This window comes from Schistocerca nitens, chromosome 2, assembly GCF_023898315.1.
Source record: "Schistocerca nitens isolate TAMUIC-IGC-003100 chromosome 2, iqSchNite1.1, whole genome shotgun sequence".
NCBI classification, from domain to species: domain Eukaryota; kingdom Metazoa; phylum Arthropoda; class Insecta; order Orthoptera; family Acrididae; genus Schistocerca; species Schistocerca nitens.
The window spans coordinates 1,135,475,123-1,135,501,845 of NC_064615.1; the positions used below are offsets into that span (position 1 = coordinate 1,135,475,123).

At 45.8% G+C, this 26,723-nt stretch overlaps 2 protein-coding genes across 2 annotated transcripts in view; both read right to left on the reverse strand.

Annotated features, from left to right (window-relative positions):
- LOC126235599 (uncharacterized) overlaps positions 1 to 8,185 on the reverse strand; it is a 49,857-nt gene extending 41,672 nt beyond the window's left edge. Inside the window, exon 1 of the mRNA XM_049944311.1 lies at positions 7,754 to 8,185. Within this exon, the coding sequence (XP_049800268.1) occupies positions 7,754 to 8,185 (432 nt within the window). The remainder of the gene's footprint in view (positions 1 to 7,753) is intronic.
- Positions 8,186 to 15,596: 7,411 nt separating this feature from the next.
- The window catches only part of LOC126235600 (cylicin-2-like), a gene marked incomplete at its 3' end in the record, with an annotated part of 33,416 nt that continues 22,289 nt past the window's right edge, over positions 15,597 to 26,723 (reverse strand). The window contains exons 2-3 of the mRNA XM_049944312.1: positions 16,523 to 17,002; positions 15,597 to 15,730 (exon numbers count right to left, since the gene is read on the reverse strand). Of these exons, the coding sequence (XP_049800269.1) occupies positions 15,597 to 15,730; positions 16,523 to 17,002 (614 nt within the window). The remainder of the gene's footprint in view (positions 15,731 to 16,522; positions 17,003 to 26,723) is intronic.

The window sequence follows — 26,723 nt, forward strand, 5'->3', positions numbered from 1 at the left end:
GATCTCCGCCGCGGTCCGAAAGATTCCATCCCCCCGGTGGTGTTCCGTTCCTTTTTCTGCCAAATTTTATGGGAGTTTCGGGATGCTGTTGTTTTTTACACTGATGGCTCTAAATCTGCTGATCATGTTGGGTATGCCTTCACGTCCTCTGTTGGAACGGAAAATCATCTGCTGCCACCTACATGTGGGGTATTTACTGCAGAATTGATGGCAATTTCCCAGGCCTTTACCTTTATTAAACAATCCCAACACAACCGCGTTTTGTTATGTACGGACTCTATGAGTGGCCCTCTTGCTATTGACTGGTGTTTTTCGCGCCATCCCTTGGTCTCTGCCATCCATGACCATCTCGCTGATATTCACCGTGCTGCTTGTTCCATTGACTTCCTATGGGTCCCTGGCCATGCGGGTATCCCGGGTAATGAGCTTGCTGATCGTTTGGCTGGGGGAGCAGTTACTTACCCCCCGTTTTCTGTAACCCCTACTGCAGTGGATTTACGGCTTCACATCAAATCCCACTTGGCACAGTCATGGGCCAATTCTTGGGAGGCTACTCCCCTGCCTAATAAATTTCGTGCAATTAAGGTGACACCAGGCCCATGGCGTTCTTCCTTTCGCCTCTCCCGAAAGGACTCGACCACACTGTGTCATCTCCACATTGACCATACCAGGCTGACCCATGCTTTTCTTTTGCGTGATGAGCCACCCCCGCTATGTGGTTGTGGAGCCTTCCAGTCAGTGGCCCACATTTTGGTTGAATGCCCTCTTCTTTTGGCTCTGCGTGCTAAGTACAGACTCCCCCACACTTTACTTTTGATGTTGGCTGACGATTCCCGGATGGTCTCTCTGGTTCTCCGTTTCCTCCGGGAGAGTGGTTTTTATCCTCAGTTTTAAGGTTTTTAATCTCTCTCTGGTGTTGGGGCAGGGCGGTGAGTGTTTGGGTGTCTCCCACTGTAGGCAGTGTTCAGAGATTCCCGATTCACCTCCCTGACCGGAATCCTCTTTTCTTCCCCTTTTACTCTGTTTTTACCGCTTTTTTTTAAGGCTTGGTTAGTCTTTCTATTCCCATACGTACTTTCTGCATTATAGCAGTTGTACCTTTTAAGTCACAGGTGGTGTTGCCTATGCTGCTTCAGCATAGTGTTGGGTTCGTTCTCTTGCCGACTTCCCTCATTTGTTTTTTACCAATGACAACGTGACTGCCCTTTTACGTTTTTCCCTTTTTCCGTTTTATTTTTCTGACTTTTCTGAGATGTCCTGTTAGCAGAATGGAGTATATTTGAAACAAGGGACTGATGACCTTGCTGTTTGGTCCCTTAAACCTCAACCAACCAACCAACCAACCAACCAACCTTCTTTGCTTAGAACTGGGTTTCCATCTGAGCTCTTGATGTTCATGCAAGTGGTTCTCTTCTCTCCAAAGGTCTCTTTAATTTTCCTGTAGGCAGTATCTATCTTACCCCTAGTGAGATAAGCCCCTACATCCTTACATTTGTCCTCTATCCATCCCTGCTTAGCCATTTTGCACTTCCTGTTGATCTCGTTTTTGAGACGTTTGTATTCCTTTTTGCCTGCTTCATTGACTTCATTTTCACATTTTCTCCTTTCATCAATTAAATGCAATATATCTTCTGTTACCCAAGGATTTCTACTAGCCCTTGTCTTTTTACCTACTTGATACTCTGCTGTCTTCACTACTTCATCCCTCAAACCTACCAATTCTACTTATACTGTATTTAGCCGGCCGCGGTGGTCTCGCGGTTCTAGGCGTGCAGTCCGGAACGGTGGGACTGCTACGGTCGCAGGTTCGAATCCTGCCTCGGGCATGGATGTGTGTGATGTCCTTAGGTTAGTTAGGTTTAAGTAGTTCTAAGTTCTAGGGGACTGATAACCACAGCAGTTGAGTCCCATAGTGCTCAGAGCCATTTGAACCATTTTATACTGTATTTCTTTCCCCCATTCCAGTCAATTGTTCCCTTATGCTCTCCCTGAAACTCTGTACAACCTCTAGTTCTTTCAGTTTAACCAGGTCCCATCTCCTTAAATTCCCACCTTTTTTGCAGTTTCTTCAGTTTTAATCTACAGGTCATAACCAATAGATTGTGGTCAGTCCACATCTGCCCCTGGAAATGTCTTACAATTTAATACCTGGTTCCGAAATCTCTGTCTTACCAGTATATAATGTATCTGATACCTTTTAGTATCTCCAGGGTTCTTCCATGTATACAACCTTCTTTCATGATTCTTGAACCAAGTGTTAGCTATGGTTAATTTATGCTCTGTGCAGAATTCTGCCAGGCGGCTTCCTCTTTCATTCCTTAGCCCCAATCCATATTCAACTACTACGTTTCCTTCTCTCCCTTTTCCTCCTACCGAATTCCAGTCATTGACATTGCTTATTTCCCTTATGATGGTTGTAGAGGTATTACAGGTAAAGTTTAAACAGATTGCTAGTTGTGCTCTGGAGAAATTAGTATCTATTAAGTGAATTATGGTTGGGAAAGACCTACTGGGGTTTAATAATGAAATCAGTAAAATACTGAAGCAAAGATTAGAAGAAAGATTCATGCATCTATGAAAAGATGTGAAGTGCACAACTACTACTGCTGTTACACTGTAGCAAAAAAGATGTCAGGGGACCTAAGAAAATTCTGGTTCTATGTAAAATCAGTGTCTGGGGTTAAATCTTATTTGCAGTCATTCATTGACCAGTTTGGTGTGGCAGTTTAAGATAGCAAAATAAAAGCTGAAATTTTGAATTTTGTGTTCAAGAAAGCATTCATGCAGGAGAATTGTACAAACACACCATTGCTTGATCATCACACAATGTCCCATATGGATAACATAGTAGTAATAATCCCAAGTGTAGAGAAACAGGGTGTATACAACCCGGGACAACCGGGAAATCCGGGAAAAACCCGGGAATTTTTTCATCTGGGAGAAAACTGGGAATAGCCCGGGATATTTTTAGAATTCCAGCAATATTTCATTGTTTTAGTTTTCAGTTAAATTTATGTATTTTTGACTGGTAAGAACTGATAATCTAACAAAGGATATTACTGTATCCCGCTACTGCAGAATAATACTTCAACAATGAAACATAAACGAGAGAAAAAAACGAAAATAAATTGCAAAGGAAAGGTGACATATACAACAATGACACACAGCGCTCATGCAAGTGTCTGTCAACTGAAAATGTGTCAAGGGCTTTAGGAAGACTATGCAGTGCTTCATAACAACAAATTGCCTCCAATGAGTGTGAAGTCACAACTGTTTACAGTCGATTTTATTTTAGCAATCACGAGCGGACTCATGTGCATGCACAGTTGAGTTACGTTTGAGTAGTAGCAGAGTCTAACTAGACTGTGGAAACAGAAATGTGGTTGTTGGCTGTACAAGCAGTCGCAGCAAGCAGCTAGATGCTACTGGGAAAAGGGGGTGCCAGATTCATATTCTTGAGGAAAACAACTTGTTTCACAAAGCACCTAGCATCCAGTGCACATTTGCCTATCGATTATTCATATCATTTTGAAACGCTTCCCTGTTGGTTTTTGAACATATTTGAACACATTTTAAGTTGATTTTTGAATGAATCATAAGTTGACTTTTGAGTGCATGCATAGTGTATGTGATGTCTCTGTCAGGCGAATCCTCATTGCATCTAGAAATAAACTTTCTGCAGACAATAGGGGACGGGGCTATACGAGCTGAGAGAGTAAAGCTGAACGGATGAATGCCAATCGCTGTCTGATTATGTGGTTTATTAGGTTTGTGAATAATCAGTGTTGTTATAACTACTAGCAAAATCCATAGATTCAGACTACCAGAGTGGAAATAAAGGACTGACAGGAATAACAGGTGAGAAAGATTACGTATTATCTTCTCGGTGTATCCAAGAAAACGAAATTTTGACAGAAAATTTTTGGCCAGATCGCTACACTAGTAAGGACCAGTAGTATAGCCCCGGCTAGCAGCCACATAAGTTCTATTCTGGAAGTAGCACGGAAAACGTGTTGTTCGGACACGTAATAACGCCTAACCAGGAAATAATCGTGGGATAACTAAACCCGTGATTCTGGCAGGGTTAGTGAAGTTAATCGGCGAACAAATTTTGACAGTGGCAGCAATAGCTACAGAGTTTTTGATGACAAGATTGTTTGTTAGAATGAGGAAGGAGAAGAAACGGAGACATCACACAAATTATGGAAGAATAAGGTGATTCCAAATTTATATAAAAATTTCGTAATACTACTTTTCGATCTCATGCTTGAGAAGCTGGTGTGTATGAATGAAATGTGAAACTCTTTCCGAACATATAGCTTTTTGCTCGTAGTAGGCCTAATGAGCATTGGATATTGGTACTTATTGGATTACATTCTGTCGTGTTATAAAAATGGCCATTTGTGCCAAAACAGTCTTGTTTATTTGGTGTGTCACAAAATTGCTGCCGTATTAGAAAGGCCTATTTTGTTTTACCTAGCAGACAGTGACAAAATAGACGTAATCAGATCGAGAAACCACACCAGTCTCGGGTAGTATTTGTATTAAAAGCTTTTTCAGTAATAGATAACGACCTTTTGATTTTTCATGTAGCAAAACGTTTGACGAACTTTGATGAGGTAATAGATTCTTTAGCAGAAGGGAAAGCACGCCATGTAAAGCTGAAGTAGCAAGATTAGAGAGAAAGAAATGCTAGAAAATGAGGTTTGAAGAAATGTGTAATTTCTTGCTTACCTCTTGTCAGTATTGGTTTTATATATCCTACATTTAATTTTGTGTCACGCAAAACAGCAAATTATTAGCTATTAGGCAATAAAGAGTTCAGATTTTCTGAAGAGTTCTTGTTCTCTCGATTACAAATAATCCCATCCGCTATTAATTGTGAGATTTTTTTAATGAGGGGCAGGCTGTCAAACCGGCCGATTCGGAGCAAGAGAGGCGCCAGAGGACATTTCAATTTCCACTCTCCTGAATATAGTTTAGACGTGCGGTAGAAAAATGCTTGGCATGGCACTGCACTTTGGCATACTTAAGACCAAATGATATGTCTTACATTTTCTTGAATACATATGTTTTATGTTTCAGACTTTTCAGAAAGATGTGCACTACAAGATGAACATATTTTGAAAATTAGATTTGTTTTAGTAATGACCCTTTTTGCCGGCAACGGCCTTGCCGCAGTGGCTACACCGGTTCCCGTGAGATCACCGAAGTTAAGCGCTGTCGGGCGTGGCCGGCGCTTGGATGGGTCACCATCCCGCCGCCATGTGCTGTTGCCATTTTTCGGGGTGCACTCAGCCTCGTGATGCCAATTGAGGAGCTACTCGACCGATTAGTAGCGGCTTCGGTCGAAGAATACGTCCTAACGGTCGGGAGTGCGGTGTGCTGACCACACGCCCCTCCTTATCCGCATCCTCCTCGGAAGATGACACGGTCCCGGAAGGGCCACTTGTGGCCTCAAGACGGAGCTTATGTATGTAATGACCCTTTTTGCGTATGTCGTAGATCCGGGACTGATGTGCAGAGCAATCTGAGCTATAGTGCGTTGTCTCCACGTGGCCTGTGTTTACATTTAGCGGTAGTCATTTTGCTGTTTCCCCTTCGTTTACTCTCGCGTCAAATGAAAACAAAATGGATATCTGTGGCTGGGAGCTATCAAGTGAATTAAAACACACAACATAATTACGGAAGGCTGAATATGTCATTAGTTTCAGATTTTATTTCCATCTTTCAGACAGTCAAGCATTAATCACTTTGTGGAACCAATGATGTTATTTTTGCCTGTTTGCTAAAGAAATTAGGCTTTTGTTAACCTTTTCCGCAGAGGCAGTCAATGTATTTGAAACGAAATGTTTAGTTAGACAGTACGGGCTAGTTTCATACGAATGTGGACATACGAATGTACACTTTAAGTATGCACTTTAAATGTGCACATTTTAATATGGTTCACGAAATTCCAATGCTCCTGCAGTATCCTCTGATGTCTTGTTTCTCTTATGACATAATGTATGATCTTTCAATGTTTTACACGTACGTGCATATGGACTTCCTATGTCATGACAGCTACCCAAGCACGGTCTCGCTTGCTATCTGCACTCTCTGGCAACTGCTGAAACGAACCTATTTCTAATAGGTCGCGGGAAAATATTGCGAATGGTGGTTTGAAAAGCATTAATTCAAAGTAAATATCCTTTTACATAAGTTGAGCTATGTGCAAGAATGTACCATGAATTCATTAAATCACAGAGCGTTTGACTCTCATTTAAAAATCTACTTTGATGACGAGCCATTTAGAGTAATTTCTAACCCTGAAGATCAGACATTTATGTCATTACTAAAAATTTTACTGGCACATTTGTGTAATATATCTTACAGTGTAACACGCGCAAAAAAGACCAACAGTATATGTGAAAGCTTAGCTTCTCTTGCAGCTTGAGACCAATATTATATGTGAAAGCCTTGCTTTTCTTGTAGCAACACTATGTATATTAATTTAAACTATTAACTTTCCCTGTTTGTGTGTTCGTGCTACTTGACAGTGATGTTTCTGTTGGCTGACTAAATCACGTGTCCTATGCTCTGAATATCCACTGTCATCGGCTGGGCTGGGGAGATCACATGACATGAGCTACGAACGGCTTACAAAAGCGCATTGAAATCTCGATTTCAATGATTTGGAAAGTAACATTGGGTGTTTGGTGGAATTGAAATGTGTGCTGTAGTAATATGAAAATACGCAGTGTACATATTGCTGCACATCAAAGATATTTCCAAAAACTTGATAATTTTGTTATACTGCTGGAGCTGAATTCTGAATATAAACTTATTACATTGTCATTGAAATCCTCATTGGACCTGACACTGCTCATTGCTGTGTGTTTTCTCTGCTGCTGCCCCCCCTCTCTCTCTCTGCCACCCTCTCCTCCCTCTCCTCCCTCTCCTCCCTCTCCTCCCTCTCCTCCCTCTCCTCCCTCTCCTCCCTCTCCCCCTCTCCCCCCTCTCCCCCTCTCCCCCCTCTCCCCCCTCTCCCCCCTCTCCCCCCTCTCCCCCCTCTCCCCCCTCTCCCCCCTCTCCCCCTCTCCCCCCTCTCCCCCCTCTCCCCCCTCTCCCCCTCTCCCCCCTCTCCCCCCTCTCCCCCCTCTCCCCCCTCTCCCCCCTCTCCCCCCTCTCCCCCCTCTCCCCCCTCCTCCCCCCTCTCCCCCCTCTCCCCCTCTCCCCCTCTCCCCCCTCTCCCCTCTCCCCCTCTCCCCCCTCTCCCCCCTCTCCCCCCTCTCCCCCCTCTCCCCCCTCTCCCCCCTCTCCCCCTCTCCCCCTCTCCCCCCTCTCCCCCTCTCCCCCCTCTCCCCCCTCTCCCCCCTCTCCCCCTCTCCCCCCTCTCCCCCCTCTCCCCCCTCTCCCCCCTCTCCCCCCTCTCCCCCCTCTCCCCCTCTCCCCCTCTCCCCCCTCTCCCCCCTCTCCCCCTCTCCCCCCTCTCCCCCTCTCCCCCCTCTCCCCCCTCTCCCCCCTCTCCCCCCCTCTCCCCCCTCTCCCCCCTCTCCCCCCTCTCCCCCCTCTCCCCCCTCTCCCCCCTCTCCCCCCTCTCCCCCCTCTCCCCCCTCTCCCCCTCTCCCCCCTCTCCCCCTCTCCCCCCTCTCCCCCCTCTCCCCCCTCTCCCCCCTCTCCCCCCTCTCCCCCCCTCTCCCCCCTCTCCCCCCCTCTCCCCCCTCTCCCCCCTCTCCCCCCCTCTCCCCCCTCTCCCCCCCTCTCCCCCCGCTCCGCCCCCGCTCCGCCCCCGCTCCGCCCCCGCTCCGCCCCCGCTCCGCCCCCGCTCCGCCCCCGCTCCGCCCCCCGCTCCGCCCCCGCTCCGCCCCCGCTCCGCCCCCGCTCCGCCCCCGCTCCGCCCCCGCTCCGCCCCCGCTCCGCCCCCGCTCCGCCCCCGCTCCGCCCCCGCTCCGCCCCCGCTCCGCCCCCGCTCCGCCCCCGCTCCGCCCCCGCTCCGCCCCCGCTCCGCCCCCGCTCCGCCCCCGCTCCGCCCCCGCTCCGCCCCCGCTCCGCCCCGCTCCGCCCCCGCTCCGCCCCCGCTCTGCCCCCGCTCCGCCCCCGCTCCGCCCCCGCTCTGCCCCCGCTCTGCCCCCGCTCTGCCCCCGCTCTCCCCCCGCTCTCCGCCCCTCTCGCCCCTCTCGCCCCTCTCCCTTAAAACCCACATCCTTTCGTCTTTCCCTCTCCATCCCTCTTTCCTAATGAAGCAACCGTTGTTGCGAAAGCTTGAATTTTGTGTGTATGTTTGTGTATCTATCAACCTGCCAGTGCTTTCATTTGGTAAGTCACATCATCGCGCCCTTTCTTCCTCCTAAGGTAAGTCTTTCCGCTCCCGGAATTGGAATGACTCCTTACCCTCTCCCTTAAAGCCCCCATCCTTTCGTCTTTCGCTCTCCTTCCCTCTTTCCTGATGAAGCAACCGTTATTTGCAAAAGCTTGAATTTTGTGTGTATGTTGTGTATCTATCAACCTGCCAGCGCTTTCATTTGGTAACTCACATCATCTTTGTTTTTAGATATATTTGTAGGTATATGTCTAGACAGAAAACTATTATGGACCCATGAAGTTGCCAATGTGTGTTTGTAAGGCTAATATCCAGCTTACATGTTTCAAAAAGAATGGCTCTATATGTCAACACCCAACAATGAGGCTACGCGTAATGCATTTCAGTTTAATGCATCCCTTTCTTCCATATGATGCGGTATTATTGGGTGGGACTTCAATACCTCAGTTGGGCAGAGTTTTTAAGCTGCAGAAATGAGCTTTGAGAATATTAGGTAAAAAGATGCAAGAATGTCTTTCAGTGAATTAATAGATTTTAAAATAATGACTGTCTGTTCTATGTATGTATTTGAAACAATAGTACTGGCTGTAGAAGACACGAAATATACATGTCATAAAACAGAAATTCATGAACATAACTCGGTACAAGTAGAAAATTACCATATGGCAGACAGAGGTTGAAAAAGAATTGCAAATGCGAAATATTTCAATGCACAGCTGTTTAAGTACTCAAAAATTCTAAATGCATCAAATCATAGCTCACCTAGCAATGCTACTACAGCCTGAAATAGACACTAAAATCTAATATATAATATGTAAAATAATTTAGTGTATGCTTCAGTATCTTTTATAGCATAGATTGTGTACTGCTGTGTTTGTTGTACTACCAAATGCAATGCATGTAATCAGATGTTTCACACAAATAAATTACAAAATTTCCAGCAATGGAACATCAGCTGTATTAAAATGTACATTTTTTCCCAGGCATATCAGTTTTGTCTTCAACATTTACTGGTGCATCATCAAAGTTTTCAAAACTGCATCTCTTATCTTGCTACTGTGTCATTACTGCAATTATTTTCTACTGAGACATGATGATGAACTGATATACCTCATCTTATTTCATTTGGGAAAGTCAGAGGGATATTTGACGTTCCTTGTCCAGCACTACTCTAGCTCTGACATTCATAAATGATACTTTTATCTTTAGTTTCACTTACTGTGATACACAACAGTTCTCACATTATGTACATTATGAATCACTTTGTCTCAAGAGGATTTAAACTTCTCCAAAGTTACAGTTTTCATTGTGTTGACAATGTCTGTGGTATGTAATTCTTCACTGTGTCCACATAATATTTGACTTTGTATGAAGATTGAACTTCAGATGTTTCAGAATGGTGAATGATTTAGTGTTTGTTAGTAGTTTCTCCAAATTGCACGCAGAAACTCAATACCATCAGATTTTTCAGCAGCACTACCTGGAGCCCCAACTGCACACCTCTCCTGCAATTTTGCAGAGCTTTGATTTTATCCCACATGATCTATGGATGTGTTGCTTGTGATTCAATACCACCATCAATACTGAGCTTGTTAGACCCTATCCGCCTCAATGGTGTGCAGTTGGCGGCTGGCACTTTCTGCGAAGAGCCCCATACACAACATACTGCTGGAATTGGTATCCCACTATAGAGGGTCAAGTGCCAGCAGCTCTTGGTGAAGAATTCAATCTAAATTTGCCACATGCCTAAACATCTATGTTAGTCAACTCTGTTTCACAACTAACAGTTCATACTCATTCTGAATCGTCCAAAAATGGTTAGAACTGTTGAGATAAGATTGGAAGCTGTACGCGAGGATTGGGCCCCTCTTGCCTGTATACATAATTCCTTCTCAGCATCTCCTGTGATATGCCTCCAGCCTTATGATTCAAATTGGTCTCTCTTGTGGCCATAGGAAAAATGCAAATCCACCACCCTCAGGTAACTAGTGTTCAGTTCCCCACAACTACCCTAATTCGACAAGCATATACATCGACAGACTGAAAGTTAATGGCAGGTTTGGTTGTGTTTTCTCACATGCAGAATGTATTTTCTGCCTCATGCATACAGTGTACGCACTGGAGAGTTGGTCATCATGGCCAGGCTCTGCAGTTTATTGAAACAGTCACCACAAAGGACGACCGGTTTGTAGGGACTACGTGAGCTACTTACAAAGGACATATCACCTCATACATTTCAGAAGTGAACATCCATGGCTTAGTAGATGACATACACAGTTCCAGAGTACTAACATTCATCTGGACACAGAGCAATGTGGGTTTTCTATGAAATGAACTCTGACAAATCAGCTAAAGAGGCAAACTTGAATATGTGTACTAGAGAGAGACCTAAGATGTCAGCTGCAACATAACATTTTGAAAGCCTGGGATATGAATGGCAGGCTACAACAGCTGTCAGCAAGCTGAGAGTAACTGGTGTGACCGCTGAGGTAGGGGATATGTCACTCCAGGTCACTCAGAAAGGTGCAATTTTACTCCATTGGCTGCATAGTGGCCACTACAGTGTTTCCCATAGGGTCCTTTATTAAAAAGGACACCCCTTGATGCAGCTGTGCTCGTCATCTTATACCAACTCATTATTCTGTAGAATGTGCCCTGCTAGTTGATGTGAGATGAGCCATCAACTTGTCTACCACACTACCCCAAACACATGGGATGATGAGTTAGTAGCTAAGGAAGCCATACATTTCCTGAAGGAAGGTGGATTTTACAGTACACACTTCACATGTGATATGCGCGCGTATGTGATATGCGCGCGTATGTGATATGCGCGCTTATGTGTGTATATGATACGCGTATATTCCAGATGCATTTCAATTTTTCATTATTTAATTATTTCATTCTAGTGGGTGCCAGTGTACCCCTAGTTCTCTGGTTGCCTCAGTCCAGTTATGCCCTGCTCACCATAGTGATTTGCAAGGACAAAATGTGAAGAAGCTTTAAAATTTTACAGAGAAACTGTTCTAACAGCTTCCGTATTACATGCTTGAATGAACCAACAATAGAGAATTCATCCATTGATGGTAGCTCTGTTGAGCTGCACTCTTACACATTAACTTTAAGCCCTCAGTTTTGATGTCATGTTTCCTTTTCTATATTCTGCAAACAACTGTGAGCTGCTCGGCAGAGTTTACATCCCATTTTACCCATTATTAAGGTATCTTCCTTTCCATCCATGTATGGAATGTGAGAAGAAAGATTGTGTGGATGCCTGTGATCATTTGATAATTATCATCATCTTATTCTCACGATCCCTGTTTGAACAGTACATAGATGTTTGTAGTATATCCCTAGCTGGTTCTTGAAACTTTAATAGTCTATCGGCAGGATAGTTTGTCTTCAAAAGTCTGCCATTTCAGTTCCTTCAGTATCTCTGTGACACTCCATCGGGGAATAAACAAACCTGTGACCATTTGTGGTGCCATTCTTTGTAGACATTCAATATCCCCTGTTAGTCCCATCTGGTAGAGGTCACACACACTTGAACAACTGCATCTCATGCAAAAAGCTGGGTTTTACTATTAATATTGCCTGTGAGGTCATTAATATACAGCAAGAACAGCCAGGGACCCAGCACACTACTCTGGGGCACACCCCAAGTTACTTCTAGATCTGATGATGAGTCTCCATCCAAGGTAACATGCTGTGCCATTCCTACCAAAAAGTCCTCAATACAGTCACAAATTTCACTTTGTATCCCATATGATCATACTTTTGACAATAAGCATAGGTGAGTCAAATGATTCTTGGAAATCAAGAAACATTTCATCTAAATGATTGACTCGATCCAAAGCTTTCAGTATGTCATGTGAGCAAAGTGTGAGTTGGTTTACACATGATCGGTGTTTTCAAAAACTGAGCTGGTTGGCATTGAGGAGGTCATTCTGTTCAAGGTACATTATCATGTTTGAGGTCAGAGTATGTTCTAAGCGTCTACATCAAATTAACATCAACGATTTTGGATGGTAGTTTTCTGGGTCACATCTGCTACCCTTCTCATAGACAGGTGTGACCTGTGCCATTTTCCAATTAGTGGGCATGGTTTTTTGCTCGGGGCAGATATGATAGATTGTAGTGAGAATAGGGGCTAACTCATCTGCAAATTCAGTATAGAATATGATGGGGTTCCATCAGGCTTGAAGTACTGTTGATTTAATTCAACTTTTCAATTATACGAGGATTAAATTTGGGCAATTCTCCTGGGTTTTGAAAATGGAGTTAATCATTTCAGCTTTCGCTTTGCTGCCCTCAGTTTCAGTTCCTATCTCATTCTCTAGGGAATGGATTTGAACTTCAGTACCACTTACAGCCTTTACATATGAGCAGAATTTTTGATTTTTTAAATGTCATTTGACAATATTATGCTATGGTAGTCACTGAAGGCAATATGCATTGCTCTTTTGACAGCCAGATGTGTTTCATTCAGCATCTCTGTGTCTATACTCCAGTGTTCTATTTTACAGCTATTATGCAGCAGCCTCTGTTTCTTTAGAAGTTTCTTTACAGTGGCTGCATACCATGGAGAGTCCTCCCATTATGAACTGTTCTACTAGGTAAATATCTATACAGTGCATGGTCAACTATTCTTTTGAACTTCTGCCATAGTTCCTCTAGATGCTCCTGACCTGTGCTGAAAGCTTAAAGTTCCTCTTGAGATATGACACTGCTGATGTTTTTTATCTACTTTACACAACATATCTTTCTGCTTGTTGTAGTTGTCCTTTGTAGTTTGGTAATCATTGTTGCTACAACCACATCAGTTCACTGACCCAAGTTTCTTTGTCAGCATCCTCAAAGAGATCAGGTCTGTCTGTCAGCAGATCCAATGTATTTCCAACATGAGTAGGGTTCCTAACTATCGGTTCTAGGTAGTTTTCAGAGAAGGCATTTAGTGAAGTTTCACAGTATGTCTTATCATGCCCCTCATTAACAAAATTGTAATTTTCCCAGTTAATAGTTGGGTCATTTAAGTCTCCAGCAATGATTAAAGTGTGATTAGGGAACTTGCATACAAATGAATTGCGGTACTCTATGGAGTTTTCAGTTGCAGCAGCAGATAAGTCTGGTGGGAGATAAAAGGATCCAATTATCATTTTATGCCCATCCCAGATACTGAGCATTGCCCAATCAATCCCACATGCAGCTTCAGTGTTTGTCTTGGTGGATTTGATTTTTTTTGTCTGCTGTGACAAATACTACTCCTCCTCCTCCTCCTCCTCCTCCTCCACCAGGGGCTCAACATTTAATTGCTGGGAACAAGCTTGACAATCCTGAGTTCCTGAGCTGGGGACTGGTGAGTGCCATCAGTCCTCTGTTACTGTAAGTTCTGGGCATGATTCAGTAACAACCCTGCATTGCAGCCCTGGAATGTTGAGTGTTTTGGAGAATGGGAGCCTTGGCTTCACCACCTGGACTGCCAGGAAGGTACACACCTCTATATATATAAAAAAAACCTTAACCTCATGGTGTGCTATGTGCTGGTGAGGTGAATGACTGTTGAGGAACACAGTCTCAAATGAGCAACCTCTGGGGGCACCTGCTGCCCTGCAGTTGTATGTCTTTCTCAGGCATACAGTGCTCGGCATGGGTTGATGGTTGTTTCTCTAGCATCTGCTGGGATCCCTGTGGAACAGAGGTACCATCAGATAGTACCTACACCCACTCATCAAAGAGAGCTTGGTTGGCCAGTCCTCCGAAAAAGAAGTCTCAGAATCATAGTAACAGGGCATTAGTGTGCCCTAACACTTTCATTGTAATAAAGAGAACAGGAGGAACCTTTGAGAAGGCCTTCCCTTTCTATAATCTCAAGGCATTGAAAGGTATTGCTTGGTCCTGAAAATGAGTAAAATAACTTTGTTATGGAACACTTCTAGTTGAAACTGCTAATTCAAACCAGGTATCTAAGCTTCCGGGATGCAAGGCCATAGATGAATATGCACTAGAGGCTGAGTTGCATAACACCCTTAACTTTAGTAAGGGTGTTGTTACCTGTTCCAATATAATGGAGGCAGAGCCCACAGAGTTACACAAAGAACAGAAAATTGTGGGCATTACGGAAGTGCAGAACCATGTGAGCTGAGTCAATGGCAAGTTGGAAAAATCTGCAAAATTTATACTAACTCTCCGGAATTAACTGAACATAGCCATGCAGGCTATATCTGTCTTGAGGTTTGCCTGTTTGTTCCTAACCCAGAGCGGTGCTAAAAATCAGAATAATTTGGCTGTACTTCTATGGGATGTAATGAGAGGGCTACATGTGGCCATTGTGGAGGCTCAGCTCATGAATCAGGCAATTCTTGTATACTTCTTGCAAAATATGTAAACTGCTCCAAGGATCACCCAGTGTGGAGCAAGAAGTGTGAGGTTTACAACAAGGAACAGAAAATTCAGGAGTTGAAAGTCAAGGGATGCATACCCTATGGTGAAGCTATAAAAGCTTTCGAAGCTATGCAACCTCAGGTTCTTGCTACTTCTTTTACATGAGACCTTAAGATGCCAATCACTGAGTGTGATGCCTCAACACAATCTCAGACCACAAATTAAAATATGAGCACATGCACTTGTTGGAGTACCTGTGAGGGAAACGCTCCACTTCAAACTGTAGTCTTCGACAGGCATCAGCAGTGGGCTTCACCACCTAAACCACATACTGCTACCCACCATCAGAAGCAAACTAAGCCATACATCTAACCCATCTGTAAAGGAAAACGTCATTCAAAAAGTAATTCAAAGTCCAAGAAAGTGGTAGCTAAATCTTTGGATTGGTGAGCTCTCTCCCTCTCTGATGGGACTTTCCTTTGGAAGATATGGCCTTCCAGTCTCAGAAACCGGAGAGCTGAGAACTGGCTAACATTCCCCCTGATCCCCCCAGGGGGTCCACAACTCTTTTGTGGATACGTGCGTAGCGAGCACGGGACCCCGAGCTAATGTGGCTCTCCTTCCTTTCTAGGCTTGCATACCTTCCTTTCCCGCATCCTTCTGTATCCCCCATCTTTGCCGCCCCCCCCCCCCCTCACCACTGGCTCATTCCTTCCCCTTCACCCCTCTGGGAGTATGGTTTGTGCCTATGTCCGGAGACGGACGCTCATAAATGTAATGCATTCTTCGCCTTCTCTGCTTGTATCTCTTCATCCTTCCTTTGTCCTCTTTTCCTTACCTCTTCTCTTTACCCTTTTCTCCGCAGCGGCGTTTGAGACCTCTCTTCTTTCATTTCCCTTTCTTTGTTTTCCCCTTTCTTTGTTTTTTCTCCCTTTCTTTGTTTTCCCCTTTCTTTGTTTTCCCCTTTCTTTGTTTTCCCCTTTCTTTGTTTTCCCCTTTCTTTGTTTTCCCCTTTCTTTGTTTTCCCCTTTCTTTGTTTTCCACCCCTTTCTTTGTTTTCCACCCCTTTCTTTGTTTTCCACCCCTTTCTTTGTTTTCCACCCCTTTCGTTGTTTTCCACCCCTTTCGTTGTTTTCCACCCCTTTCGTTGTTTTCCACCCCTTTCGTTGTTTTCCACCCCTTTCGTTGTTTTCCACCCCTTTCGTTGTTTTCCACCCCTTTCGTTGTTTTCCACCCCTTTCGTTGTTTTCCACCCCTTTCGTTGTTTTCCACCCCTTTCGTTGTTTTCCACCCCTTTCGTTGTTTTCCACCCCTTTCGTTGTTTTCCACCCCTTTCGTTGTTTTCCACCCCTTTCGTTGTTTTCCACCCCTTTCGTTGTTTTCCACCCCTTTCGTTGTTTTCCACCCCTTTCGTTGTTTTCCACCCCTTTCGTTGTTTTCCACCCCTTTCGTTGTTTTCCACCCCTTTCGTTGTTTTCCACCCCTTTCGTTGTTTTCCACCCCTTTCGTTGTTTTCCACCCCTTTCGTTGTTTTCCACCCCTTTCGTTGTTTTCCACCCCTTTCGTTGTTTTCCACCCCTTTCGTTGTTTTCCACCCCTTTCGTTGTTTTCCACCCCTTTCGTTGTTTTCCACCCCTTTCGTTGTTTTCCACCCCTTTCGTTGTTTTCCACCCCTTTCGTTGTTTTCCACCCCTTTCGTTGTTTTCCACCCCTTTCGTTGTTTTCCACCCCTTTCGTTGTTTTCCACCCCTTTCGTTGTTTTCCACCCCTTTCTTTGTTTTCCACCCCTTTCTTTGTTTTCCACCCCTTTCTTTGTTTACAACCCCTTTCTTTGTTTACAACCCCTTTCTTTGTTTACAACCCCTTTCTTTGCTTTTCCCCCCTTTCTTTGCTTTTCCCCCCTTTCTTTGCTTTTCCCCCCTTTCTTTGCTTTTCCCCCCTTTCTTTGCTTTTCCCCCCTTTCTTTGCTTTTCCCCCCTTTCTTTGCTTTTCCCCCCTTTCTTTGCTTTTCCCCCCTTTCTTTGCTTTTTTCCCCCCTTTCTTTGCTTTTTTCCCCCCTTTCTTTGCTTTTTTCCCCCCTTTCTTTGCTTTTTCCCCCCTTTCTTTGCTTTTTTCTCCCCTTTCTTTGCTTTTTTCCCCCCTTTCTTTGCTTTTTTCCCCCCTTTCTTTGCTTTTTTCCCCCCTTTCTTTGCTTTTTCCCCCCTTTCTTTGCTTTTTTCCCCCCTTTCTTTGCTTTCACCCCTTTCTTTGCTTTCACCCCTTTCTTTGCTTTCACCCCTTTCTTTGCTTTCACCCCTTTCTTTGCTTTCACCCCTTTCTTTGCTTTCCCCCCACTTTCTTTGTTCCCCCCCACTTTCTTTGTTTCCCCCCCTTTCTTTGTTTCCCCCCCTTTCTTTGTTTCCCCCCCTTTCTTTGTTTCCCCCCCTTTCTTTGTTTCCCCCCCTTTCTTTGTTTCCCCCCTTTCTTTGTTTCCCCCCTTTCTTTGTTTCCCCCCTTTCTTTGTTTCCCCCCTTTCTTTGTTTCCCCCCTTTCTTTGTTTCCCCCCTTTCTTTGTTTCCCCCCTTTCTTTGTTTCCCCCCTTTCTTTGTTTCCCCCCTTTCTTTGTTTCCCCCCTTTCTTTGTTTCCCCCCTTTCGCGGTTTTTCCCCCCTTTCGCGGTTTTTCCCCCCCTTTCGCGGTTTTTCCCCCCCTTTCGCGGTTTTTCCCCCCCTTTCGCGGTTTTTCCCCCCCTTTCGCGGTTTTCCCCCCCCTTTCTCGGTTTTTCCCCCCCTTTCGCGGTTTTTCCCCCCCTTTCGCGGTTTTTCCCCCCCTTTCGCGGTTTTTCCCCCCCTTTCGCGGTTTTCCCCCCCCTTTCGCGGTTTTTCCCCCCCTTTCGCGGTTTTTCCCCCCCTTTCGCGGTTTTTCCCCCCCTTTCGCGGTTTTTCCCCCCCTTTCGCGGTTTTCCCCCCCTTTCGCGGTTTTCCCCCCCTTCTTTGCCCTCCCCTCTCTCTTTCGTCCTCCCTGTGCGTGTCTGAAGGCCGACCCATGCATTTTCGTGCGTAGCTGGTGACGGGGTATCGCGTAATTCCCCCCCCCCCCCCCCCAGGTAGACAGGTAGGACACGTACGTATCCCCTGGTAACGGCCAGGCCCAGGGAGGGGTGATTTCCCGAGCTGATACCTTCCGAAGGTGCCGATTGGTCCCTCCGTCCGTTTGTCGGGAGGTGTGACCTGAGGTGTGAACAATCACCTAAGGCGGGAGTGCCCTCAGAGAGGCCCCCACAAGGGAGGAGCGCGCCATCGGAAACGCCGGTAATAATGGGGGATTCTTCCGCAATGGTTTCCTCATCTTCCACTATGTCTGCTCACAAGCGTAAGTTCACCAAGTCTCAGCCACAGACAGTTCTTCCATCGTTGCCACAGTTCCTTGTAGCGTCTTGGTCTGACGAAGGTCACGAATTCTCCATGGTCAACCGTTTCATTATTCAGAAAGGTGTCGACGCAATTGCAGGTCTTTTAATTTTGTTCCAGATTACGAAATAGCATCTTTTTGTTAGAAACAGTCAGTGCCCTCCAGGCACAAAAATTGCTGCGTGCATCACTGCTCCACACCTTCCCTGTTTGGGTTGAAGCGCACCGCACTTCAAATTCCCCACGTGGATTCGTTTATACACACTCCCTCGACGAATTGTCTGATGAGGTAATTCAGCACTACCTGTCTGACCAGGGCATAACGGCTGTTCATAGCGTTATGAAAAGGTTTGACACGAACCTCATTCAATCCCGCACCGTCTTCTTCACGTTTGACAAAGTTCAACTCCCATCGAAAATAAAAGCGGGCTATGAGATAATTTCCGTTTGCCCCTACGTCCTAAACCCTACGTGTTGCTATTGGTGCCAGCGGTTCAATCACACCAGCGAGTCCAGTTAAAACCCGGCCAAATATGTTACGTTTGGCAAGGATGCCCATGAGGGTGCTTGTCCACCTCCATCCCCTCGTTGCATCAACTGTATGGGTGACAACGCTGCTTCCTCTCGAGATTGCCCCATTTTTAAAGACGAAAAGCTCATTCAGGAAATCTGAGTGAAGGAAAAGGTGTCGACCTTTGCTGCTCGAAGATTATTCGCAAGTCGAAAGCCCACTGTGCCTCAGACAGGAAAATACAGCACTGTCCTTGCCTCTCCTCGGCCAACAAAGAGGCAGCCACGCAGACTTGTCATCTCACCTTTAGTGACACGGTCGTCAGATCCGCCAGCGCAAAGAGCGCCCGTTCAACCACCGCACTTTCGCCTGTTCAGTCTATGGCTAACCCTTCATCGGGTTATGCTAAATCTCGATCCCAACAGTCAGACACCCAGACTTCCAAAAAGAGCATACTCGTGAAGATTTTTTATGTACCCCAACTTCACAACCATCGTTTCCTCATTCATCTAAACATCATGTTTCCAAGAAACCTAATAAGAAACCCAGTTCCTCTCCTTCTCCGCCAAGGCGTGTCTCATCTACAGCACCACCTGGCGGTAACGGCCCTCTGCCGTCTTCTGTGTCGCCGAAGCGCACTGCTGGCGGCCAATGAACCGGCCAATCGCTTGTGGCAGGAGCTTCTCCTGAACAACCTATGGATCAGGATCTTTTGCCTTCGGCTGAGTGCCGTTTCATGCTGTCGGTCACAAGCTCTGAGCAGTTGTTGAGTTGACGGCAACCTTGGTCACATTCTTCCATTTTCTGTCCACCCTATGTCCATTATCCATTGGAATATCGGAGGCATTAGAGCCAATCGGGATGAATTGACGATCCTCCTACGATCCTAATCGCTGGTCATCTTCTGTCTTCAGGAAACAAAGCTGTGTCCCCACGACCGCTTTGTCTTCCCCCATTTTTAGTCAGTCCAATTTGATCTCCCCTTGTTGAAGGCACTCCAGCACATGGGGGACTAATGATTCTTCTCCATAATTCTCTCCATTATCACCCAATCCCCTAAAACACTTCCTTCCCAGCAGTTGTTGTCCGTCTTTCCCTTTCTGGATACACCTTCTCTCTTTGTACTGTATACATTCCATCGTCCACATCAATGGCATGAGCTGATCTCCTTCATCTTCTTGGTCAGCTTCCACACCCCGATTTGCTGGTTGGGGACTTCAATGCCCACTACCCGCTTTGGGGATCTCCACATCCTTGTCCACGTGGCTCACTATTGTTAGACGTCTTCCACCAAGCGGATCTAGTTTGCCTCAACCCTGGGGACCATACATTTCTGTCTGCCTCCACGACAAATTTCTCTCATTTGGACCTTTCGGTCGGTACTGTTCCGCTAGCTCGGGGCTTCGAATGGTTCGCCCTTGATGATACACACTCGAGTGACCACTTTCCATGTGTCCTTCGATTGCAGCCACAACTGCGATATATGCGCCCGAGACACTGGAAGTTTGCCCAAGCCGATTGGACACATTTTTCGTCTCTAGCGACATTCGATGACCGTGACTTTCCTAGCGTCGCCGATGAGGTCATTCATATTACAGACGTTATTCTTACAGCTGCGGAACGTTCAATACCACGCACCTCCGAATTGCCCCAGCGCCCCCCAGTTCCTTGGTGGAACGAGGCATGCCGTGACCCAAAACGTGAGCGGCGACGTGCTCTTCGCGTTTTCCGCCACCATCCTACTTTGGTCAACTGTACCCGCTATAAGTAGTTCCGTGCGCGATGCCGTCGTGTCATCCACGATAGCAAGAAGGCAAGCTGGAAATTCTTTACTAGCTCATGTAACACCTTCACTCCCTCCTCGAAAGTTTGCAGTCGGATTAGACGGTTATCTGGCGCACCTAGTTTCTCCCCGGTCTCTGGGCTAACTGTCGCACATGATAAGTTAGAGGACCCTGTCGCAATTTCTAACTCATTGGGTCAACACTTTGCTGAGATTTAGAATTCTTCAAATTACCCGCCAGCGTTTCTCCCGAAGAAACGTGCAGCGGAAGTGCAACCTCTTGCTTTCTCCTCTCAAAATCGCGAAAGCTATAATACTGTTTCCTCCATGCGGGAACTCCAACATGCACTCTCTTCCTCTCGCTCCTCTCGCCCCAGGACCAGATGGTACCCACGTCCAAATGTTGCTGCATTTATCAACCCACAGTCTGCGTTACCTCCTTCGCCTTTATAATCGAATTTGGACCGACAGTGCTTTTCCCAGACGATGGCGGGAAGCTATCGTCGTTCCTGTTCCGAAACGTGGAAAGGACAAACTTCTCCCCTCTAGCTATCGGCCCATTTCTCTCACGAGTAGTGTATGTAAAGTTCTGGAGCGTATAGTGAATTGCCGTTTAGCTTGGTGGCTGGAATCCTGCAGTCTTTTAACAGCTGCCCAATGCGGATTCCGAAAGCATAGTTCTGCAGTTGACCATCTTGTTGCTCTCTCCACTGATATCATGAACAATTTTCTCCGGAAACTCCAAACAGTAGCAGTATTTTTTGATCTGGAGAGAGCATACGATACCTGTTGGAGGACAGGCCCTCTTGGGGCTTTCGAGGTCGGCTGCCACTATTTCTTCGCGAATTTATGGCAGAGCGCACATTTAGAATGCGGGTGAACACTACTCTCTCCCGTACTTTCTCCCAAGGAAACGGGATACACCAGGGCTCCAGGCTAAGTGTTGTACTGTTTGCCATTGCAATAAATCCAATTATGGACTGTCTCCTTCCCGATGTCTCAGGCTCCCTCTTTGTGGACGATTTTTCGATCTACTACAGCTCTTAACGGACCAGCATTCTTGAACGACGTCTTCAAGGCTGTCTCGATCGCCTCTACTCTTGGAGCATCGAAACCGTCTTCCGTTTTCTCCCAGTAAGACCGTTTGTGTTAATTTTTGGCGACGTAAGGAGTTTTTTCCACCCTTCTTACATCTAGGACCTGTCAACCTTCCGTTTTCGGACGTCGCTAAATTCTTGGGTCTTATGTTTGACAGAAAACTGTGTTGGTCTCCCACGTTTCCTATCTTTCGGCTCTGTGTCTGCGATCCCTCAACACCCTCCGTGTCCTGAATGGTACCTCCTGGGGAGCGGACCGAGTGGTCCTTCTCCGCCTCTATCGCGCCTTAGTACGCTCGAAATTGGACTATGGAAGCATAGTTTACTCCTCTGCTCGACCGTATATTCTTCGTCGTCTCGACTTTATCCACCACCGTGGATTACGTTTAGTGTCTGGAGCTTTTTACACCAGCCCTGTGGAAAGCCTTTATGCTGAGACTGCTGAACCTCCGCTGTCCAATCGGCGACCAGTCCTTCTGAGTCGTTATGCTAGCCGTCTGTCTTCCATGCCTGCTAATCCAGCCCATGACATTTTTTTCGACGCCTCGTTGGATTTAGGGTATGCTGGCCGCCCTTCCTCCCTACTACTGGGAGTCCGCTTGCGTCAACTGCTCCATTCTCTTTCCTTCCGCTTTCCCAAAACCTTCTTGACAACTTGTGGTGCAGCACCGCCTTGGCTCCGTCCCAGGACCTGCCTGCTCCGTGACCTTTGTCAGTTTCCCAAGGATGGTACACTTTCACTTGTTTATCGTCGGGCATTTGCTGCTCTATGTGCACAAATGAAGGAAGCCACATTTATTTACACTGATGGCTCGAAAACATCGTTAGGTGTAGGGAGTGCCTATATTGTTGACGACACCCCAAATCGATTTCGGCTTCCCGACCAGTGTTCTGTTTATACTGCGGAGCTTTACGCTGTTCTCCAGGCTATCCAATACATCCGCCACCATCAGCGGTTACAGTATGTTATCTGTTCAGATTCTCTCAGCTCTTTCCTCAGTCTCAAAGCTCTCTACCCTGTCCACCCTCTGGTCCACTGGATTCAGGACTGCCTGCGCTTGCTCCACCTGGGGGGCGTCTCGGTGGCGTTTCTCTGGCTGCCAGGACACGTTGGTATCTGTGGAAATGAGGCTGCTGATATAGCGGCCAAGGCTGCAGTCTCTCTTCTTCGGCCAGCTATTCGATCAATTCCCTTCGCCGATCTGCGGCGTGTTTTATGTCGACGTGTTGTTCTTTTATGGCACGCACATTGGTCGACACTTCCCACTAATAAATTGCGGGACGTGAAAGCTCTTCCCAGTGCTTGGACCTCTTCCTCCCGAACGCGTCGTCGGGAGGAGGTAATTTTAACTGGACTCCGGATAGGGCACTGTCTTCTTAGCCATCGACATCTTTTAAGTGGCAATCCTCCCCCACTCTGTCTCCACTGCTCTCAGCTGTGGATGGTAAGACACCTTTGAATTGAGTGCCCCTATTTTACTTCACTACGCGCCCGTCTACAGCTGTCGCCTGATATATCGTCCATTTTAGCAGATGACACGCGCTCGGCTGATCGCGTTCTCGAGTTTATTTGTGCGAGTGAGATGTCAGTAATTTGAAGCTCTTTTTGGGGACAACCATCCCCTTTCTGTGGTAGATTTTTAAGCTTTCCTTCTGCTTTTAGTTTCTCCAATTCTTCGAGTTTCGTTCCCATTGTTGCCGGTTTCCATTTTCGTTTTTTACCTTTTCCTAAGCCACAGACCGGGCGCTAATGACAATAGCAGTTTTGCGCCCCAAAACAAGAAAAAAAAAATTCCCCCTGATCTCTCCGGCAAATCACCACCTCTGACGGAGAAGGAAAAGACCAGCCATCACTAAACAATGGCTCCCATAGGGACTTTTGCATTGCAGTTGTATTTAAATGAATACCGCTCACATTTGGAAGAATGACAGCTCCTGGTCCAGGAGAAACCCTTCTGCATCTGCGTACAAGATACTCATCTTAAAGTCACAGACACATCAGCATTATGAGGTTACCACCCCTACAGGAAAGATGATTATACTGGAGGCAGGGCTAAAATTGGTGTGACTGTTTTCATTGATGACGGATACCTCTCCTCTCCTGTCCCTCTTACCATGACCATGCTAGCAATTGCTGAGAAAGTTCTCACACCCTTTAATATCACAGCGTGTTCTTTGTGCCTTCCACCTAATGATGATTTGGTTGCAAACATACTGACACAACTCTTCAGGCCCTCCCACACCCATTCCTCATGGGGGATTTAAGTGCACACATTGTATTGTAGGGCTCGCCTACCACTTGCTCCAGGGGTCAGGTGATCTAGCGATGCATCCATTCTGAGAATATCTGCCTTCTGAACTTGGGTCAGACGATGCACTTTTCCACAGCTCCAATGTCTTTTTCAGCCATTGACCTTTGTTATTGTTCCCCAGCTGTTGCAGACTGAGTTCAGTGGGAAGTGGCTACAGATTCACATTCCAGTGACCTCTTCTGAGTGTGGATCTGTCTGCCAACAGTGGCTGATAGGAGACCACACAGATGGATGATAGAAAGGGCAAATTGGTTGCAGTATAGTCGATAGGCTATTTTTGACCAAAAGGATTGTGCATAGGACACAATGGCCCATATCAGTTCTGAGATCCAATCGGCTGCTGCAGAGTCCATCCCCCAGTCTAGTAGCCACCTCAGATGATGGCCTGAGCCTTGGTGGAATTAAGACTAGATTGACAACCAGGGCCAAATTAACAGCTCTGCAGAACTTCAAACACCATCCAAGTACAGGAAACCTTCATGCCTACAGGTCTGCAAGAGCACATGCGAGGTGAGTGATAAAAGAACAGGTCTTTCTGGAAGGAATTCTCGACTTACATTAATTGGTCCACTTCTGCTGCCCACGTTTGGAACTCAGTAAAGTGGATTTCAGGCAAGCGCAGTACACGTCCCATTACGGGCTTTTCAATGAATTTGGTGTTGATAGATATGAAAAGCCATGGCTCAGGTTTTAGCTGAACACATTTCTGCTGTCACCAAGTCATCCAGACAAGCTCCTGCTTTTCAGGTGTTCCATAGGATTGCAGAGATGAGGAAATTCAATTTCTTCTCATGTAATGAGGAAGTCCACAACCTTCTGGTCTCCATGTGTCAACTGGAATTAGCTTTGTCTGTAGCCAGAGACACAGCTCCAGGTCATGATAAGATCCACTATGCCAGGCTTTGTCATCTGTGCTCTGAACTGAAAGGATGGCTCCTTTGTGGTTTTAGTCATATCTGGTTTCGTGGACACTACCTCATGAATTCGAAGGAGGCAATATTAATTCCATTCTGGAAACCAGGCAAAGACCTTAGTGCCCCTAACTGTTACTGGGGTGTAGCCCTTATGAGTGTAATCTGTAAGACTCCTGAATGCATGGTCCGCTACTGCCTCCTCAGGTTGCTCGTGTCGTGAGGTCACCTGAGCCCCTACCGGTGTGATTTCAGGCACTACAATTCTACTCTTGACAATCCAAATTTACTGGAGACAGCGATACAGGAATCCTCCTTATGCTGAAACCATTTGGTGTGGGACGTTTTAAACCTCCAGAAAGTATGAAACTTTCTGCTTGTACAACATCCTTTGCCAACTTCATGAATGGGGACTACATGGACATCTGCCACTTCTTATCCAGTTATTTCTTGAGTACTGGCATTTTTGATACCACATTGGAAATTCCTTGGCTGACTGATATGTTAAAGAGAATTGTCATGCTAGGCAGTGTACTCAGTGAAACTTCCTGACAGATTAAAACTTTGTGCCAGACCAAGACTTGAGCTCAAGACCTTTGCCTTTTGCTCGTAAGTGCTCTACCATCTGAGCTACCCAAGCATGACTTACGCACACTCTGCTGCAGAGTGAAAATCTCATACAGTTTACTCAGTGTCACACCATTCGCCATCACTGTCAATGGCATTTCCTCCACAGTCAGGAGCACTGTCAAATACTCTTTGTTTGTGGATAACTGTGTAGTCTTCTACTCTTCCTCCGATCTTACAACAGTGACGATGCAGCTGATAACCTGGACCAGGACTATTGGTTTTTGGTTATCACCAGAGAAGACCATGCATACCAATTTTAACTGTCCTTGTCAAAGTTTTAACCAACCAGTATTCACAATGAGGGACAGTATTTTACGATTTCAAGAAACTGAGCACTTTTTGGGTTTATTATTTGACTCAAAATTAACTTGAAAGACATATGAACAAAGGGCTTTCAGTCATTGAATACTTGGAAATGCCTTAGCATACAAATATAGGAGGCTTGACAGATCCTCCCTCCTGCATTTTTATAGGGCATTTGTTCAATCACTTTTAGTTTATGGCAATCCTTATTTCCTATCTCAAGGTGTTAGATGCTGTCCACCACGAGGACTTTCTGATATTGACTGGAGCCTTTTGGACAAGTCCATTTCAGTCTGTCTCTGGATTTGGCTGGACATGTGCTGAAAATATCAGTGTAACCTCAGTCATTGGCATTTAGAGCAATGCTCCCAACTTTGGTTTCCTCCATTTTAAGCACATGCCACTGTTTTATCATTGTTTATACAGATGGATCACAGCAAAAAAATGTCTTCGGTTGTTTTGCTGTTTTACCTTCATAGGTTTACAAAGTGTGTCTTCCAGAATAATTCACAAATTTTGATGCAGAGTTAAATGGCACTCTGATGGCACTGAAGAGGATACAGACATCACCATACAAGGTTTCTTGTCTGTTTCGACTTGCTTAGTTTACTACAAGCAATTCGCCAACTGTATCCATAAATATGGAAGACCAGTTGATTCAACACATCCATGACTTACTATAGTGATGCCAACACTGTGGCAAGGAAGTGATAATTTGCTGGGTACCTGGCCACGTCATGATACAAGGAAACTATATGGCCAACAAAGTCACTGAGGATTCATTTTAGAATGCTGCTGTTCATCAGTGTCCCATTTTGTTGCATGCCATCACCTCATTTTTTGACAAATGCATCATGTGTCAGTAGGAGACTAAATGGTTGCATGTGACACAAAACAAACTATTTTTGTCATCTGTCTTCTGACTGGTTCAATGTGGCCCATCACAAACTACTCCTTTTTGCCTATCCCTTCATCTCAAAGTAGCACTTGCAAGCTATGTCTCCAATTATTTGTTGGATGTATTCCAATCTCCATCTTACTCTACAGGTTTGCCCTCTACAGCTTCCTCTAGTACCGTGGAAGTCATGCCCTGATGTCTTAACAGATG